The sequence below is a fragment of the Trichosurus vulpecula genome, chromosome 3 (assembly GCF_011100635.1).
Source record: "Trichosurus vulpecula isolate mTriVul1 chromosome 3, mTriVul1.pri, whole genome shotgun sequence".
In the NCBI taxonomy this organism is placed as follows: domain Eukaryota; kingdom Metazoa; phylum Chordata; class Mammalia; order Diprotodontia; family Phalangeridae; genus Trichosurus; species Trichosurus vulpecula.
Window position 1 is genome coordinate 323,196,695 of NC_050575.1, and position 16,717 is coordinate 323,213,411.

The 16,717-nt window shown below is 36.0% G+C and overlaps 1 protein-coding gene across 2 annotated transcripts in view; it reads right to left on the reverse strand.

Annotated features, from left to right (window-relative positions):
- Positions 1 to 16,717, reverse strand: part of AFTPH (aftiphilin) — a 104,177-nt gene that overhangs the window by 20,078 nt on the left and 67,382 nt on the right. For both annotated transcript variants that reach the window (XM_036749577.1, XM_036749578.1), the window contains exons 3-6: positions 13,633 to 13,784; positions 11,360 to 11,486; positions 10,907 to 10,963; positions 6,931 to 7,053 (exon numbers count right to left, since the gene is read on the reverse strand). In XM_036749577.1, coding sequence (XP_036605472.1) covers positions 6,931 to 7,053; positions 10,907 to 10,963; positions 11,360 to 11,486; positions 13,633 to 13,784 — 459 coding nt within the window. The remainder of the gene's footprint in view (positions 1 to 6,930; positions 7,054 to 10,906; positions 10,964 to 11,359; positions 11,487 to 13,632; positions 13,785 to 16,717) is intronic.

A 16,717-nucleotide genomic window follows, 5' to 3' on the forward strand; every position in this document is an offset into this window, starting at 1 on the left:
ACACAGCTTTTAAGTGTGACCTTGGGCACACTAAGGTAGTATTCAAACCAATGTCTTCTTGACTCAGTGTCCAGCACTCTCTTCACTATACCATACTGCCTCTCAAAAGTCACCGATGAATTAATGCTGACGGACACGAAAACATGAACGAGGTCTGGCCTCTGTAGATCATAGATGTATCTCATTATGTGTGTGGAAAGGCAGTTCCTTCCTTAAGGTTTTCCAGCTCTAGTGTGGTATTTGTGTCAGACTGAAGACCACATGGACTAATGTTCGTATGCAAGAAATCCTTTTAGCAGGCACATCATTTAGGATCATATTAATGCTGGTCAATCATTGCAACTTGTTTAAATTGTGATATTCTTAGTTTATAATATTCACTTCTGATTATAAATATTTGAATTTCTCAGATAAATATGAATTATACATCTTTATATTTTCTACAAATCTTGATCTTTTACACACAAAAATAGTTTGAAGTTCAAAACTCTTACTCCAACAAATGATCACAGTCCACAATAGTACCCAAAGTCCCTTTTTAACAAATTTGCTAATTCTGTACTTGCATATCAAAGTATTTAACAAAAGAAAAAACATTGTATGACTTAGAATAACATCTAGGCATTAGTGAAACAACTTTAGGACAAGTAGAAAGAAAATTTTTCTCAAGGTTTTTTTACAAAGCACATTGATTTAAAAAAATAGTTCCTTTCCTAAATACCAAATTTGACCCAGACTCTCAAGATGAACCAGGAATAAAAAGAACAAAAAAAATTCAGGTATAGGCCCAAAATAAACAGGGAAGATTATGTAGCATTTACTGTAGACACAGGCAATAAGTGCTAAAAAGGGCCTCGAAACCTGAAGAAAATAATGGTACTCTTAATTATGAAAGCATTAGATGAATACTTATATCTTAGAATTAGAAATTACCTCAAAAGAACAGTTACTGAATGAACGTTGAGTATCTCTATGTCATTTACTCCACATTCCCACCTCCAGTTAGAACACAGTTGCATCAGAGTGAAGGATGAGCATATACAAGGCATGACTATAAAGTAATGAGACTGATCCTGCACACAAACACCAGTCTCATTACTTTATAGTCACACCCTGTATCTTAAAGATCTCCAGCCATGAAAAGCCACCATTTCTTTTGGAGTTTGTTTTACTGTTTTTAAAGGCCCTGTCGAGGAAGTTGATATCTAATTGTTCATTTCTTGTGAACCTGGAAAGTATGATTAAATACCGCAGCTTTCTCTTTAACAAGCCTCATTATTTTAGCTTTTCTTTGTAGGAATTGTTTGCTAATTCTTTAATCCTTTTTATTTTTCTTCTTTACATCTCTTAAGTTGATATCAAGTATAAAGCATCAACACTTTTATAACTCTTATCATTTAATGCTTTTGATCCATACTAGTTCCAGATCTTTTTCCATCATAGATAAGCACTGAACAGTCTGTCACAAGACCTGCATTCTAGGCAATATCTGATTCTGCCACATACTTAGTAACTTTGTGGCTGTGGCAAGGCACCTGATCTTTCTAGCTCTAATATTACTCATAAAACCTCTCTTACAGGATGCCTGTGAGAATCAAACGTTATGTAGAATGCTTTGTAGCCATAAAAGACATTATTACTATAATTTATAATTTGTTGCCCTTGCTTCACTACTTACTACTTCTGTGCCTTTGGATAAGCCATTTAATTTTTTTGAGTCCACACTCTCATCTGTGCAAAAACAGATCTCCATCTTTAACAAGGCTGCTGTGATAATCAGGTAATACTATATAAAAAAGTCTTTAAAAATCCATAAAGCACTATACATTTGTTAAATCAGCTTAAGAACGCATTATCTATCGTTATGTAATCTTTCTACCTATACAGATTCCTAAGTTTTATCTTATTTATTTCAGCTTAATTTGCTCTAAAATAAACATATATTAATTTGATAGGATTAAGAATCCTTTTATAACTTATATTTATACAGTACTTTGTAATTTATTTAGCACCTTTACATACATTACCTTCTTTATTCCTTATAATCACCCTGCGAGGTAGGTAATAATAGATAATATTTTGTTCATGTTATAGATAAAGAAACTGAGGCTTAAAGAAATTAAATAGCTTGTTCAAGGTTACACATAAAAAAAAAATCCAGAGCTGTTTCCAAGTCCAGTTGGTAAGTTACTAGTGAAATACTGGATATGGTGTTAGGTTGATGAAAAAGGTTTTTACACTGTGTGATTTCTCAAAACAGGCTGTAGACAAGATATTTAGGTGATGAAAATGAATAATTATATGATGTTTTCATAGCTAAAACCATTCAAGAATCTCCTCAAAACAACTTAAAACAGTTTGGTAAAGCAAAGTTCCCCCATCCCATATTATTTGACAAAGTTCTTGAAATACTATATAGGGGAAAAAACACAAGAGGAAAAAAAAAACCAGGTTTAAATATTGACAATAATAAGACAAAAATTATGCCTATCTATAAATAATATAGTTGTTTAGATAGCTCAAAAAAATTAGTGAAGAGATTGATATGATTAATAACTTCAATAAAACAGTAGGATAGAAAATAAATCTAAAAAAAATACTCAGCACTTCTATACAGTACTAACAAATAACAAGAGAAAAAGAGAAATTTCATCTAAAATAACTATGAAAATGCATAAATTATCTATGAAGTAGCCTACAAAGGTATGTATAGAAGTACAAATATAAATACAGTTATAAAACATTCTTTACCAAAATACAGGAAAACATATAATTGCAAAGATATTCAATGCTCATGGTTGAGTCATGCCAATGTAAAAATTTTAAATTAAAATTAGAGATTCATACTCTATCAGTCAAAATTCTATCCAACAAGAAAAAAATAACAATAAAATTATTTAAGAACAACAAAAGGTCTAGAATCTCAAGGAAAATAATGAAAAAAGTACAAATGGAATGGGCAGAGCATCACCAGACTTTAAATTATATTACAAAACAGAAATCGTCAAAACTCTTTGATACTGTTTAAAAAAACAGACAAGCAGATCTTTCCTGTGGAACAAACTAGAAGGAATAACTAGAAATAGTAATAATTAAAAAAACAACAATAGTAGCCCAGGGTTCGGTAAAGCCAAGAAGAAAAAGGATTAGGGAAAAGATTCCCTATTTGATAAGAACTACTAAGAAAACTGGAGGTCAATTTCAGATAAATTAGGTTTATTTGGGTCAGTGAACATGCTAAGACTTTTGGGACACTGTGTATGTAAGAACAAGTGCCAGTCCTCTTAGATAAGTAGTTAAAGGATATGTAAAGAAGAACTGTCAATAACCATGTGAAAACATGCTCCAAATCACCAATAACAAAAGAAATGCAAATTAAACTAACTTTGCCAAGAATTTGCAAAGGTGACAAAAAATGGCAACAAGTGTGTGATGGAGGGCTGTGGATTGAGAGGCTCACTAACACAGTGGCGCTGTAAACTGGTCTAACTGCTCTGCAAAACAACTCAGAATTATGTGAGTAAAGTAACTAAAATCCTCATATCCTCTGACCTGGTAATCCTACTAGGCCTGTATCCCCCAAAGAGGACAGTAATCAAAAGAAAGTTCTAGTACATACCAAAATATTCACAGTAGTAATTTTTTTTGTGTGTGTGTTAGTAAAGAACTAGAAACAAAGTTGGTTCCTGTCAAATGACCAACTGTGGCATGTGATTGTCATGTAATATTATTGTGCAGTAAGAATGAGAAATATGAGGCATTCAGAGAAACATAGTAAGAACTGTATGAAATGAAGCAGGATGAAATAAGCAGAACTAAAAGAATATACACAATGCCTACAATAAAGGTACAAGTTAAAGCCAGCCAAGCTTGGAGTTGCTCTAACAATCTTGGCTACTGCGCATGATGCATACATTCTTTTCCCTGGTAAAGAAGACTCCAGCCAGAGACAGAATGCTGCATTCATATTTGATTCAGTCACTGTATTTGTTATTTTTGCTTAACCCTTCTTTGTTACAAAGGAGGGTTCAATTAATGTGGGGAATGCTATACCCAGAAATGACTATGATATATATTTTAAAAATTAAACTTATTTAAAAATAAAAGCCATATAAAAAAAATCTACCCATTCCATTAGAAAAGGTTCAATTTAACTATCCACATAGGAAAAGCAAAAACAATGTCTATTGTCCAGAATATGATATATGATATACAGTTGTATAGAAAACCCAATGAGGGAACCCATCAATAAAATACCTTGGAGAGATATTACACATGGACAATGAACCAGGACTAGAATTGAGAGAGCTAGACTACTTTGGGGAAATGCACAGTACTCTTAATGTCCCTAAGCTTTTTTTTTTTCTTTTTTTGGAAGAGGGAAGGCAGGGCAAATGGGGTTAAGTGACTTGCCCAAGGTCACGCAGCTACTAAGCGTGTCAAGTGTCTGAGGCTGCATTTGAATTCAGGTCCTCCTGACTCCAGGGCTGGTGCTCTACTCACTGCGCCACCTAGCTGCTCCCTAAGCTTTTTAATCTCAATAGCCTTCCAATAATACTCTACCACTATAAATTATAGAATACTGGTCTGAAAGATTAAAGTTGCAGGCTCCCTAAAGGGCAATATTGATAGGTAATATTGATACATGGTAGGTGTCAGTAGATGGCAATGTTACCAATACAAAGCTGCACGGGAGGAATGGTATAAAACATATCAGAAATACGAATAACATGAAAAAGAGATGTTTGTCATATAGTGAGCATGGGGATAACTGATGGAGAGGCTGCATAGTCCAAATGATAGCCTTGAAATGTGAAAAGATCTAGATAAAAAGAATTCAGTATAGTGGGTGGATCCCCTGTGAAGGAAGTGAACATGAGTCACACATGATGAGAAAGCATGGATGGGTTTCAATCTGCACTCTTGGAGGGAGCTTTCACATTGATGATACAATGCCAGGATCAATGTGCCCTCCTTCCAGCTTTTTAGGTCGAGAGCAGTTATTCACACTATTTGAATAAAGTGGTACAGACACCACATATATAAACAAACTAGATTTTATACAACTCGAGGGCAGAAGCATATCTTTAATAAATATTTGCTCACTATCTGTGTGCTAGGTGCTGGAAGTCAGAATGTTCTGTTAGGTATGATCCAGGCCCTCAACACATTGTATTTTGAGGTTGATGAACAAATAGCTAAAACATGATACATATATAGATAATTATAATGCAGTAGAAGGTATAAATCACTCCATGTGGACAGAGATAATTTTCTTTTTATCCCTGGTACCTAGCACAGCACACTGCATATTGCTCACATTTAGAGTTAAAAATTAATTATGTAACAAAATTAACCTGAAATCATATGCATGGTAGTTATTATGGTTCATGATAATTAAGCATTTATATCATGCAACAAAATACGTCAACAAAACAAGCACTTCAAGGGTCAGCTGGCAGAAGAAGTGGTTGTGAGAAGGAAGAATGTGTGCCCCTAGAGTCCCTTCCTGCCGAAAGGTGAATCAGTTTTGCTTCCCTCTTCCCTAGTATTTGTTTTATGAGGGATGGGTCCTGCCCTGCCTTAAGCCAAGCCTGCACTGTCTCATTTCCAAAGACTCGTCAACTGCCAGAGTCTTTTCTGGGCTGCATGCCTTCAATTCAATTCTCTGGGAAGAAAAGAAAATTAACAGTATTGAAGAGCTGATTTTAGATGCTCCGTAAAGGAAAAGCTTCCAGAGATTTTTGGAGAAGGAATAAGTAGTGGGGTATATTTTCACCCTAGGAAAATAAGATCGGGGTGGCAGAGAGCCAGAGGGCCACAAAGCAGCACTGACCCCTGGGGAGAAAAAAAAGGAAGGCATCACAGACAAACTGGGCCTGCTTTCAAGTTCTACCCAAAGTGAGGCCCCACCTTTGCCTTGCTGCCTAAGTGCTGAGACAAGGGAGAAGGTGAAGCCCAGCACAGAAGATAACTAAATGGTTTCACTTAAACCATTTCCTGTGCTACCAACCAGGAGCTGTGGCTCCTTTGTAGCAGATGCCCTGAGCTGCATGCCCAAGCATCCCCAGGAATCCTACCCACATGTCTAAAACCACTTTAGCCTTTGCAGCTCACAGTGCCCATGAGGTCAAGAGATAGCAAAGGCCTGGTCTGCAAACCAGGAAGTGAAAACTGGGAACATAATGAGAATCTTCTGGAAACTATAACAGGAATAAAAAAAATATTGAGTCAATCTGGATACATGGAGAAATCAATGTGAACAGAAAAGCTTACTTCCCTCCAATGGGATACTCTACTCTGTTACTTACTATATGGAAAGTAAATTTCGGTGTGCTGATGCAAAGAACAGTTAAAACAAGCCCGATTAAATTTTACTATGAAACTTTGCACACATAAAATAATTATTTTAATAAACTTTTTGGCTTAGTTTGGAAAATAAGCTTACCCCAAAGAGACTAACATTTAAAAGGGCTTTTAATTCAAAAAGAGTACCAATGCCATGGCTTTTTTGTACATGTAAGTTTAAATTTAAACACATGTAAAACCAGCTTTAACTGATTATTTCCAAAACTTTTAAGACTTCCTACAAATATAATATTTCACACATTATTTTTTTAAAAAAGGATTTACTGGAGCATATGTCAGGATTCAGGATCACAGAATTTTAGTTAAACACACTCTATAGAAAAAAGGACCATCCCTTTCACTATACAGATAAGGAATGAGGTCAGGAGCTCACACCACTAGTTTTCAATTAAAACTTTCCTTTAGAAAAACAACCCTCCCAACTTAGTTTTCCACTGAACTACAGAATAAAATTCCAAATATTATCAAATAAAGGCTTTAAGAAAAAGAAACTTAGCTATATAAATATTAAAGGAGAAAAAAGATCAACCAACACACACACACACACACTTTTTTTTTTACCTGTAATTGATCAGATGTACATGCACTCATCTCTGGTGATATAAGGGGAGTTTGACCAATTGAAGCTATTTTCTCTGCAGCAGATAGTGGTTTCAATGGTTCCTTTGTGGGTTCTAACATACCCTAAAAAAGTTATGGTAGCCATCAGCAAAACCTATACAAAGGGCTGGAAGATGCTAAATACAGGATTAAGGAATAAACTACAGAAGGGAAAATAGATCAGTTGGAGAATACTTCCAGAAAAAATGAAATTGTATTAATAAATTTGCTTCTAGAAATCCATTTTAGCAACTATATCCACAGATTTTAAAATAATTTTAAGACTTTTGATGTCACACAAAATCTATTTTTAAACTTTCATCACCAATTAAAGCAAAACTTCTCACAGGCACTTAATATTTTTCCCTTCTGTTACTATCTACAAGAAATAATAATATAATAAAAAAGTTTCATTGCAGCCTGAAAACATACAAAACTGGAGTGGGAGGGCTCACAACATATTCTCTTCATGCTTGCAGGAATTCACCAATACCCTCAAATGATTCTACACTTTAAAGTTCTTTTAGGATATAATGATTTCCCCCAATGTTCTTAGAATAAGCTTTTCAACAAAAAATATTTATTATTTTGAATAAAATTTACAAGGGTGAACTAATCAAATAAACACTTAAACTTAACATTTCAAATGAACTGATATGGTCTCTGGTTATTCTTTTTCTTGCATTCAACTGTAGCTTGCAAGCAGGAAAGAATTCAGTTCAAACATCTTCATGCCGAAGTTTGGAGTTGTTTCTGAACTTAGTCTATGTCATTTTTGGATTGGCCTAGTTTTACTTAGGTTCTTATCTTGTACCGGCATCATATGGATTTCAGCGTCAACAGAGGTTACCCGTTCGTAACACAAGTTACTTCTCTTCAATTTTAAATCCCTTCAACCAGGCTGTAACTGGCCTTTCCAGACTTATATGTTAAACCTCTTCATGCATACTCTATGGTCCGGTCAGACTGGCCTTCTTGCTGGTCTGCTCCAACTTCTATCACTACCTTTGCAAGGCTGTTCCTCACACCTAGAACGTATTCCCTTCCTTACCTCCAATTCCTCAAATCCCTAGAGCTTCCTTCAAAGCTCAGCTCAAGTGCCATATTCTACATAAGACTTTTCCTGATTCTCCTTTCACCACTCTGCATATTTATTTTATGTGCTATACTTATACAGGTACACATCTCCTTCATTACAATGTAAACTCCTTGAGGGCAAGGATTGTTTCACTTTTGTCTCTGTATCCAGAAGGCCTGGCACGGAGCAGGCATTAATAAATGCTTGTTGGTTGATTTAGTGAATGTGCTACTAGGGACCTTAGAAATTCTCTTACATCCCCGTGAGAAAAGCAAAGGACACATAAAAGATTGATGTCCAAACAGTATTTGTACAAGCATCTACACACCACCACCAAAAATTTACTTCAAAAAATTTTACGCTAGGTAATAGAATACAGCCAGGTCGCGATTAATGCAAATAATGAATCCCATGGAATGGCCACATTATTCAGATTCATACTACATGTTTCCAATGGGTTGGAACCAACTGCCATTATTTTACATATAACTTCAAACAGTGTAAATTTGAATACGTGACCACTTCATGAGATGCATTATTCATACTAATCCAGATCTAGCTGTATATTCTGGAGGTTAAGCAAAGTTCAAGTACTAGGCAGCCAACCTACTCTCTGAGAGGTGATGAACCTCTTTTCAACTGGCTAGAACAGTCCCAAGACAGACATATGGTTCATTTTCTGGCCCATGTTTAAAGCTTAGAAGATCCACCAGACCTTTTGTTCTAATGGTATATATAGCCTTCCAGAGCCCAGGGCCCTTTCCACATCACAGAGGCAAAAAGAATTATTAATTTAGGAGAATAACTGTTCAAACTGTCTCTAAAATGACAAAAATCTCAAGCTGCTGAACCACTGATAAGAGATAGCTGTTCATTTGCACATAAGCTGTCAGGGGAGTTTGTCCCTTAGGTGTAGCATAAAGAAAGGTTATTGACAATACTTAGATGTTTAATCTAAATGGAAGCCTTTAACAGTCAGGAACAATTTTTAAAAAAGTTTATGCCTTATGTGATTACGTGCTACTTGTTTTTGAGTAGGCTTTAAATTACGAATTACATTTTCCAAAGAATTATTGCAGTCTTAAAAACCCAATTTTCATTTATTAAATAACATTTAAGTTCTATTTTCCCATTTGGTTAATACTCCCAGAGATCAATAAATATTTAGGGAAGTGCTCTATTGTATTTAAGGCACCCTGTGAAGTGCTTTGAAACAGAAATTCAGAAATCTAAGCCCTCTTTTCAGTTTCAGGACCTCATATGGGAATGGGAAGAGGGGGAAGAGGAGAGGGAGCACAAAGAAACTTTCATACTGCATCCTGTTAAAGAGTTACACTTTGTACTCTGTCATTAAGTGTAAATGGTACAAGCCATTGCACAGTCTACACTATTAAAAGTTTTCTATTAATTCCTGGGAGGAAAGAGAAACAGGCAAATCTTACTAATATCTCTACTCCTCTATCCCTCCCTCTACTCAAAACAAAACACATGAAAAAAAATCACAATAAAGCTATGCATATGCTTTCACAAATGACTAATTTCCACACATGAAATTCTCAGTTCCTACATGAGATTGTTAAAATCAGAACAATGAGAGATCCAGTATTCTTAGAAAGAATAAATTTAAATAATATTTTGGATCATGAGCATCTATGCCAACAACTGAAAATAAGAACAAGAAAGTAAAGTTCACTAGGTAGAACACTTTTCACTAAATTACTCGATCCCCTCATAAAACAATATGTTCTTCCTTCAGACAAGCAGAAAAGACTCAAGTATAAAATCCATATATTAACAGTGACCCAAAAATGTAAAAATATCAGATTGTCCTTTCCTCTAATGACTATATAATTCATTTGAGAAAGATCTTTAAAGTGTAGTGTCTATAAAGAGATACATTTAGTACCTTAGTTTTATTGATTAGTAAAATTATATATGTATGTGCATGTACACACACACACATACACATCTCGACATACACATATACATTCAACTTCCTTTGTAAATCCAGTTTCACACGCTCATAGTTAAGGACTGTCATTTAAGTTTCATAATTCTACAAATAAGTTCAGTTCTTTATCCTAAGGTTATTCCCCTACCCTTTCCTTAAGTGGGCCACAGGATTTTTCCTCTAGCTTAAAAGTTATTGGTGATAGGGTTTAAAATTTTTTTTTTGTTTTACACACATAACTGTTTTGGTCACCAACAATTCGTAGATACATCAAAAAACACAGCAAACCAAAAAGTACTATTTAGTCCTTCATAAAAAAGAATAGTAATCCCTTATGAATTATTCCAGACTACCTGGCATATCTGGAAAACACAACAACATAAGAAAATTCAACCAATTTTAAGTGACTGATCAATTTATAAATGTGTTCAATAGGAATCCCTCATAACTATAATCTTAATACAAAACAGCGGTGGTTCCTTTATATAATTTCCATAAGAACACTACTTTCTTAATGCTAGGCTTCAATGTTACTATAGAGTTTCAATGGTGAATTAACCAAATGTAGTATTTTATAGTAAGATTAAACCCAATGTTTTTCTTGAAGCCTTCAAGCAAACTTTATTAATTCACTCCTTTAAAATACATTTATTTAGACAACAAAAAAAGATATCACAAGGACCACCTTAATAAAGAGGGATGAATGAGCTTTAGTTTACGACTAAAGGGATGTCTACCATTTGCTTTATGAGAGAAAGGAAGCAAATGTTAAAAAGGTACTTCTGAAGTGAACAGAAAAGATTTTTTTCATATTTCCTAATTTCTGCTATACTTTAAAAGCATCTATGTGATTTTTCAAATTGGAGACATCAAGGACTGAAGATTTATAAGGGTATTCCTATACTTACCAGTCCTGCTGCATACATGGGCACTATAACAGGTTGCTTCTTATTGCCTGTAAAGAGCTACATGTGAAAAAGAAAGAATACACATTTAAAGAAAACTTTACCATACTCTTTAAAAAAAAAAAACCCAACATTTTATTTTCCAAAATGTTCAACTGTCACTTATGTTGTATATTTTGAATTATATTAAGAAATTTTAAAATGACCTTTAGTTATTTTTTTAAAAACCAACAAACTTTTAAATAACAGAATTTTGATGTGCTAATGGCCAATCAAAAAGAAGGGCAACAAAGCTCTTTAGGAAAAAAAAGGAAATAATAGACAGTCACATATAAATTATAAAGATGTTTATTATATATTAATGTATTTTCTTGAGAAACTAATTCCTTACAGCTTAGTAGGGTTTAAAAATACATTAACCAGTTAAGGCATTTTTAATATGATTATCAGACTCACAATATTTCGTGTGTCGATTCCCAAGGAGCACAAAAGTTTCTTGTTGCTATGTGAGCCTCCCCACTGGTATCTCAGGCCATACGCATCATGGATATCCTGTAGCTCCGTCCACACATCCAGTAATTCCCTATAACAACCACGACCAATTAGTCATTAGGATGAAGACTAGTTGACTCAGCAACTTTTACTGTCTACTGCAGTTATAACGTGACCGATAGATTATAAATATCCTTCAAACTTGTACCTGTACATGAATCAGACTTAAAATCGGGAAATAGTGCCCACAGCAGAGAGAATACAATCCACTTAAACGTCATCAACGTATGAATATAGCAATTTATAGAAAGTGTAAGTTATAAAATATTCAAAATAATAAACCATCATCTGTATAAGGTGATTAGTAACATATATAGTCATCATTAACTTGATCTGATTTATATGTATAGCGTTAGAGGACAAGTCTTGGAGTCAGAAAGACCTGGGTTCAAATCCAGCTTCTGATACACAACTATGGGGTCATGGGAAAGTCACTTGACTTACTTTGAGTACCCTTTAAGACTGTAAGTTATAGAAAAGCTTCAAATCTGCCTTGCTAGAGGTAGAGTTTCCACACAGGGAATTTTCTACCCTAATGAAACTATAAGTCCAGATAAGAGAATCTGTAACATAAGTGATAGGAATTTAATTTAGGAAAGTTACATTTTTTAAAATTATGACACCCTTACAATCTGACTTCTAACCTTATCTTGACTGAAATTCTTCTCTCCAAGTTACCAACAATCTGCTAATGGCTAAATTCAATGGCCTTTTGCCAATATTCAGCTTTGACACCCCGATCGCCTTCTCCTCAAGGATTCTCTATCTCTTCTTCTCCCCTTCTGCTTTTGTGGCTCTTTCCTGATTAACCCCTTACCTGTCTGATGATTCCTTTGCAATATATAATATGCATTTTTTGCATGTCCCCTAATTGTGTGCATATCCAAGGTTACTATCTTAGGCCTTCTCTCTCCCCTGGTAATCTCTTATCGGTTCCTATGGGTTTCATTATTTCTATACAGATAACCAATTCTCTTTCTACTGTGCTTCAGTCCTATATCTCCAAATACCTGCTAAACATCCACACTTGGGAAGTCCCACAGGCATCTTAAACCTCCTCCTCCTAATTTCCCTATTTTTTCCTAGGCATCATCATTTTTCTAGTGAATCTACAGTCATAATCTGGGTTACCCTTATTCTTTCACTCTCTCTTACTCCCCACACCCATTCAGATGCCAAGTCTTTCATATCCTGCCTCCACAACTTTCCCATCTATTCCCTAGAGGCAGCTGGTGGTTACAGTGGATAGAGCTCTGAGCCTGGAGTCAGGAAATCCTGAGTTCAAATCTGAACTCAGACATTTACTAGTTGTGTGACCCTGGGAAAGTCATTCTGTTTGCTTTGGTTTCCTCAACTGTAAAATGAAGATTATAACAGCACCTACCTTTCAGGGTTGTTGTGACAGTCAAATGAGAAAATATTTGTAAAACTGCTTAGCAAGGTGCCTGGCACATCATAGGCACTTTATATAAATACATAAAAATTTATATACATACATATGTATATGTATGTATGTACGTATGTATGTATAAATGCTTACTCTCTTCCCTTCCCTTTTTTCATTTTCAGACTCTATCCCAGTTCAAATCCTAACTGACTTTTTCTTGGACTTTTGCCAACAGCTTCTTGATTGGCATCTCTGGTCCCTGTCCCTCCCCTTTTCAATTCATCCTCCAGCCAGCTAAAAGAATCACCTTCCTAAAGCATGGGTCTGACAGTGCTTATTCTCTGCTCAAGAATTTCCTTAAACTCCCTATATTACCTTTAGGATAAAATTCGAACTCTTATTATTTAAGACTAGGTCCAACCTATTTCTCATACTTATTTCACATTACTCCTCATGCACTCCAACCAAACCAAGCACCTGTTCTTCCCGATCTACGACACTTCGCCTATTGTTCCTATGCCCCAAGCCTGGAATGTACTTCCTCATTTCTGCCTCTCAGAATCCCAAGCATCCTTCAGAACTCAAGTGGAGCTGTCACCTCCTCCAGAAGGCCTATACAGTTTATATTTACTTATATGTGCACACATTGTATGACCTTTGGAGAACATATGCTCTTTGAGGGCAGGGACTATTTCTGTTTGTCTTTCTTGTATGCCTAGCACAGTGCCTTGCCCATAGCAGGCATTTAATAAATACTTGCTGAATTGAATTGAAATTGTCAGTTACTCACCAATTTTCACCCAAAGCCTCTCCTGTTCTGATCTGTGTACTACTGGCTTCTAGCAAGTGCTCCAGGGAAGTAACTCCTTCTTTTGCTTCAGGGACAGGTAAGGAAGGAAAACAGGCTTCAAATATTCGTTCAAGGCGGTTTAGCAATGCTATCTGCATCAAAACAACCCCCCAGAAAAATTATTTTCATTTTTCTAAATGTAATTATCTCAATTTCAAAAAGAAGCAATACTCAGTGTGAGAAATTTCAAATTATAAGAGCATGATCCCCAATCATGCTTATTGTTTTAAGGCTACATCTTAAAGCACCCTAGGCTGATTAAAAAACAAGACAAAACAAAACAAAAAAAAACAGTGGCAGAATTTGTGAATGCTTTTCGTAAGATTTAGGATTGGCTAAAACGGACCTTGGGTCACTTGGTCCAATCCCTTTGTTATACCAACAAGGAAACTGAGGTCCAGATGTAAAGTGAGTCATCCAAAGTTATACAGACAGCAGAGCTGGGATTTGAACTCAGGTTCTCTGACTTTAAATCCAGGGAGGGCTCTTTTCCTCTATCTTGTACTTTGAAAAGCAATGGAGATTTTTGTAGTGGAAATAAGAGATAGTATGCTTTAGTATTAGGAATCTTCAATTTCAAGTTTGATGACAGTTTCAGTCCTGACTGTTTATTAGCTATATGACCTTTAGAAAGTAACTTACATTCTCTGGAACTCAGTTTCTTCATGAGTAAAATGAGGGGGTTGAATCAGATGATATTCCAGAGCCCGCTAATAATATGGGAATACTTCAGAACCTTTTCATCTAACATATGCCCTTTTACAGTCAGCTTCAGGAAATGCTGCCTGATTTCCAACCTCTACTAGAATTTGGGCTTCCCACCCTGCGATGCTGGGCTGATTGGTGAGCATTCACCCTGTCTTCCTTGATTGGTCTCAGGGCCATAAAGCCCCTTCCCAACTTCCCTCCTCTCAACCCCAGGTCTGAGGACAGCAGTCAACTCAACAGTACAACTCCTGGAAAGGATGTGTCAATCATCCATCCTATGGTTCTAATCACCATTCAGGATGTCCTTTTTCAAAACACTCCTGGATGTCCACCACTGTTCTATATCTGCTCTTTTTACATATTAGAATGTGAGCTCAAGGTCAAGGATTGTCTTGCTTGCTTGTATTTGTATCGGTAGTCTGCTAATAAATATTGATTAAGCACCTCCTAGTTTCCAAGCAACCCCTGTGCTGCTGAGTGCCAAGGATTCAAAAAAAAAAAAAAGTAAACACAGTAGTCTCTGCTCTCATGGAGCTCACAGTCTAATGAGTGAGATAACATGTAAATACCTATGTATGTAAGATCTATAAAGGTTAAATAGGAGATAATCAGCAGAAGGAAAACACTAGAATTAAGGGAGAGAGGGAAAGGCTTTTTGTAGAAGATGGGATTTTAGGTGGAATATGAAGGAAGCCGGAAAGTCAGGTAGTAAAGATGAGGAGGGAGAGCATTCCAGGAATGGGGGAATGGCGAGTGAAAATGCTGTCAGAAGTGTCTTGTACAAGGGGAAAACCAGGTCGTGAAGCTTTGAATGCCACTGGAGTTTAATGAGTGGGAGTGGCACGGTCAGATCTACCCTTTAGGAAGATCACTCTGACAGCTAGGTGGAGAGAGACTTGTGGCAGGCTATTACAATAGTCCAGGCATGAGATGATAAGGGCCTGTACCAAGATGGTTCAGAGGGTATATGTGAGAGACGTAACAAGGTAAAATTTAGAGGCCTCGGCAACAGATTGGATATGGGATGAGGAGGTGGAAGCAAGAGAACGAAGAATCATGGATGACACATAGGTAACACTGAGTGTCCAGTCACATGGGTGACTGGAAGAAGGGTGTCACCCTTAACATTAACAGGAAATTAGGAAGAAGGGAGAGTTAGCAGGGAAAGATAAATGAGTTTAGTTTTGGACATAATGAATTTAAGGTCTCTTCAGGACATCCATTTTGAATGTCTAATATGCATTTGGAAATGTGCAACTGGAGGTTAGCAGAGGGGGAAGGATGGATAAGTCAATTTGAGAATCTCATCAGTACAGAGTTGCTAACTGAATCCATGAGACCTGATGATATTACCAAGCACAGTAGTATAGTGGGGAAAAAAAAGAGGTCCAGGACAGAGCCCTGTCTGTGAGTCACTCAGGGTTATTGGGAATAACCTGAATGAAGATCCAGCAAAGGAGACTAAAGAGTGGTCAGACAGGCAGGAGGAGAATAGGAAGAGAGTAGTATCCTGAAAACCTAGAAAGAGGAAAGAAATGAGCATAATCTACACTGTCAAAAGCTGCAGAGGTCAAGAAGAATGAGGACTGAGAGAAGGAAATTAGTTGTTTTTAAAGAAAAGCACATTTAAGAGGGACTTCGTAACTTTGGAGAGGGCAGTTTTAATTGAATGATGAGTTCGGAAGCCAGACTGTAGAAAATTAAGAAGAGAGTGAGAGGACAAGAAGATGGTTTTCTCAAGGAGTTTAACACAAAAAGGAGCAGAGATATGGGAAAACAAATAGCAGGGATGGATGAATCAAGTGGAAATTTTTTTTGAGGATAAGGGAGACATGGGCAAGTATATCACTGGGCAAGCAGTCAGGAGACAGGGAGAAGTTGAAGATAAGTGAGAGAGTACGGATGACAGAGGGGACCACTGAAGGTGGGATGGAATGGGATAGTAAGCACTTTTAATAGGTGCTTTTTTTGCTTACTCACTCATATGCATTTGAAATCTGGAATCATGTTAAAGATACAATCAATACTAGTAATAGTATTAACTACTAATATTAATTATTATTAATAGTAAACAAAGATGTCTTAATCCTCCAACACAAAGGCATCTCTGTCCATAGTATAAAACTGAGTGCATTCTGAACCAGATTAAAATATAATTGGTAAATGTTTGACAAAATAAATAAAAATACAGTACAACACAGATACAGATAATTTTAATTTATAGTTTTCTAAGTTGATATGTAGCCCATAAGATCCATTTCGATTTAATACTGCTGCTCCAGCACAGACTAGTCATATGATAGCTCCTGTAATACAA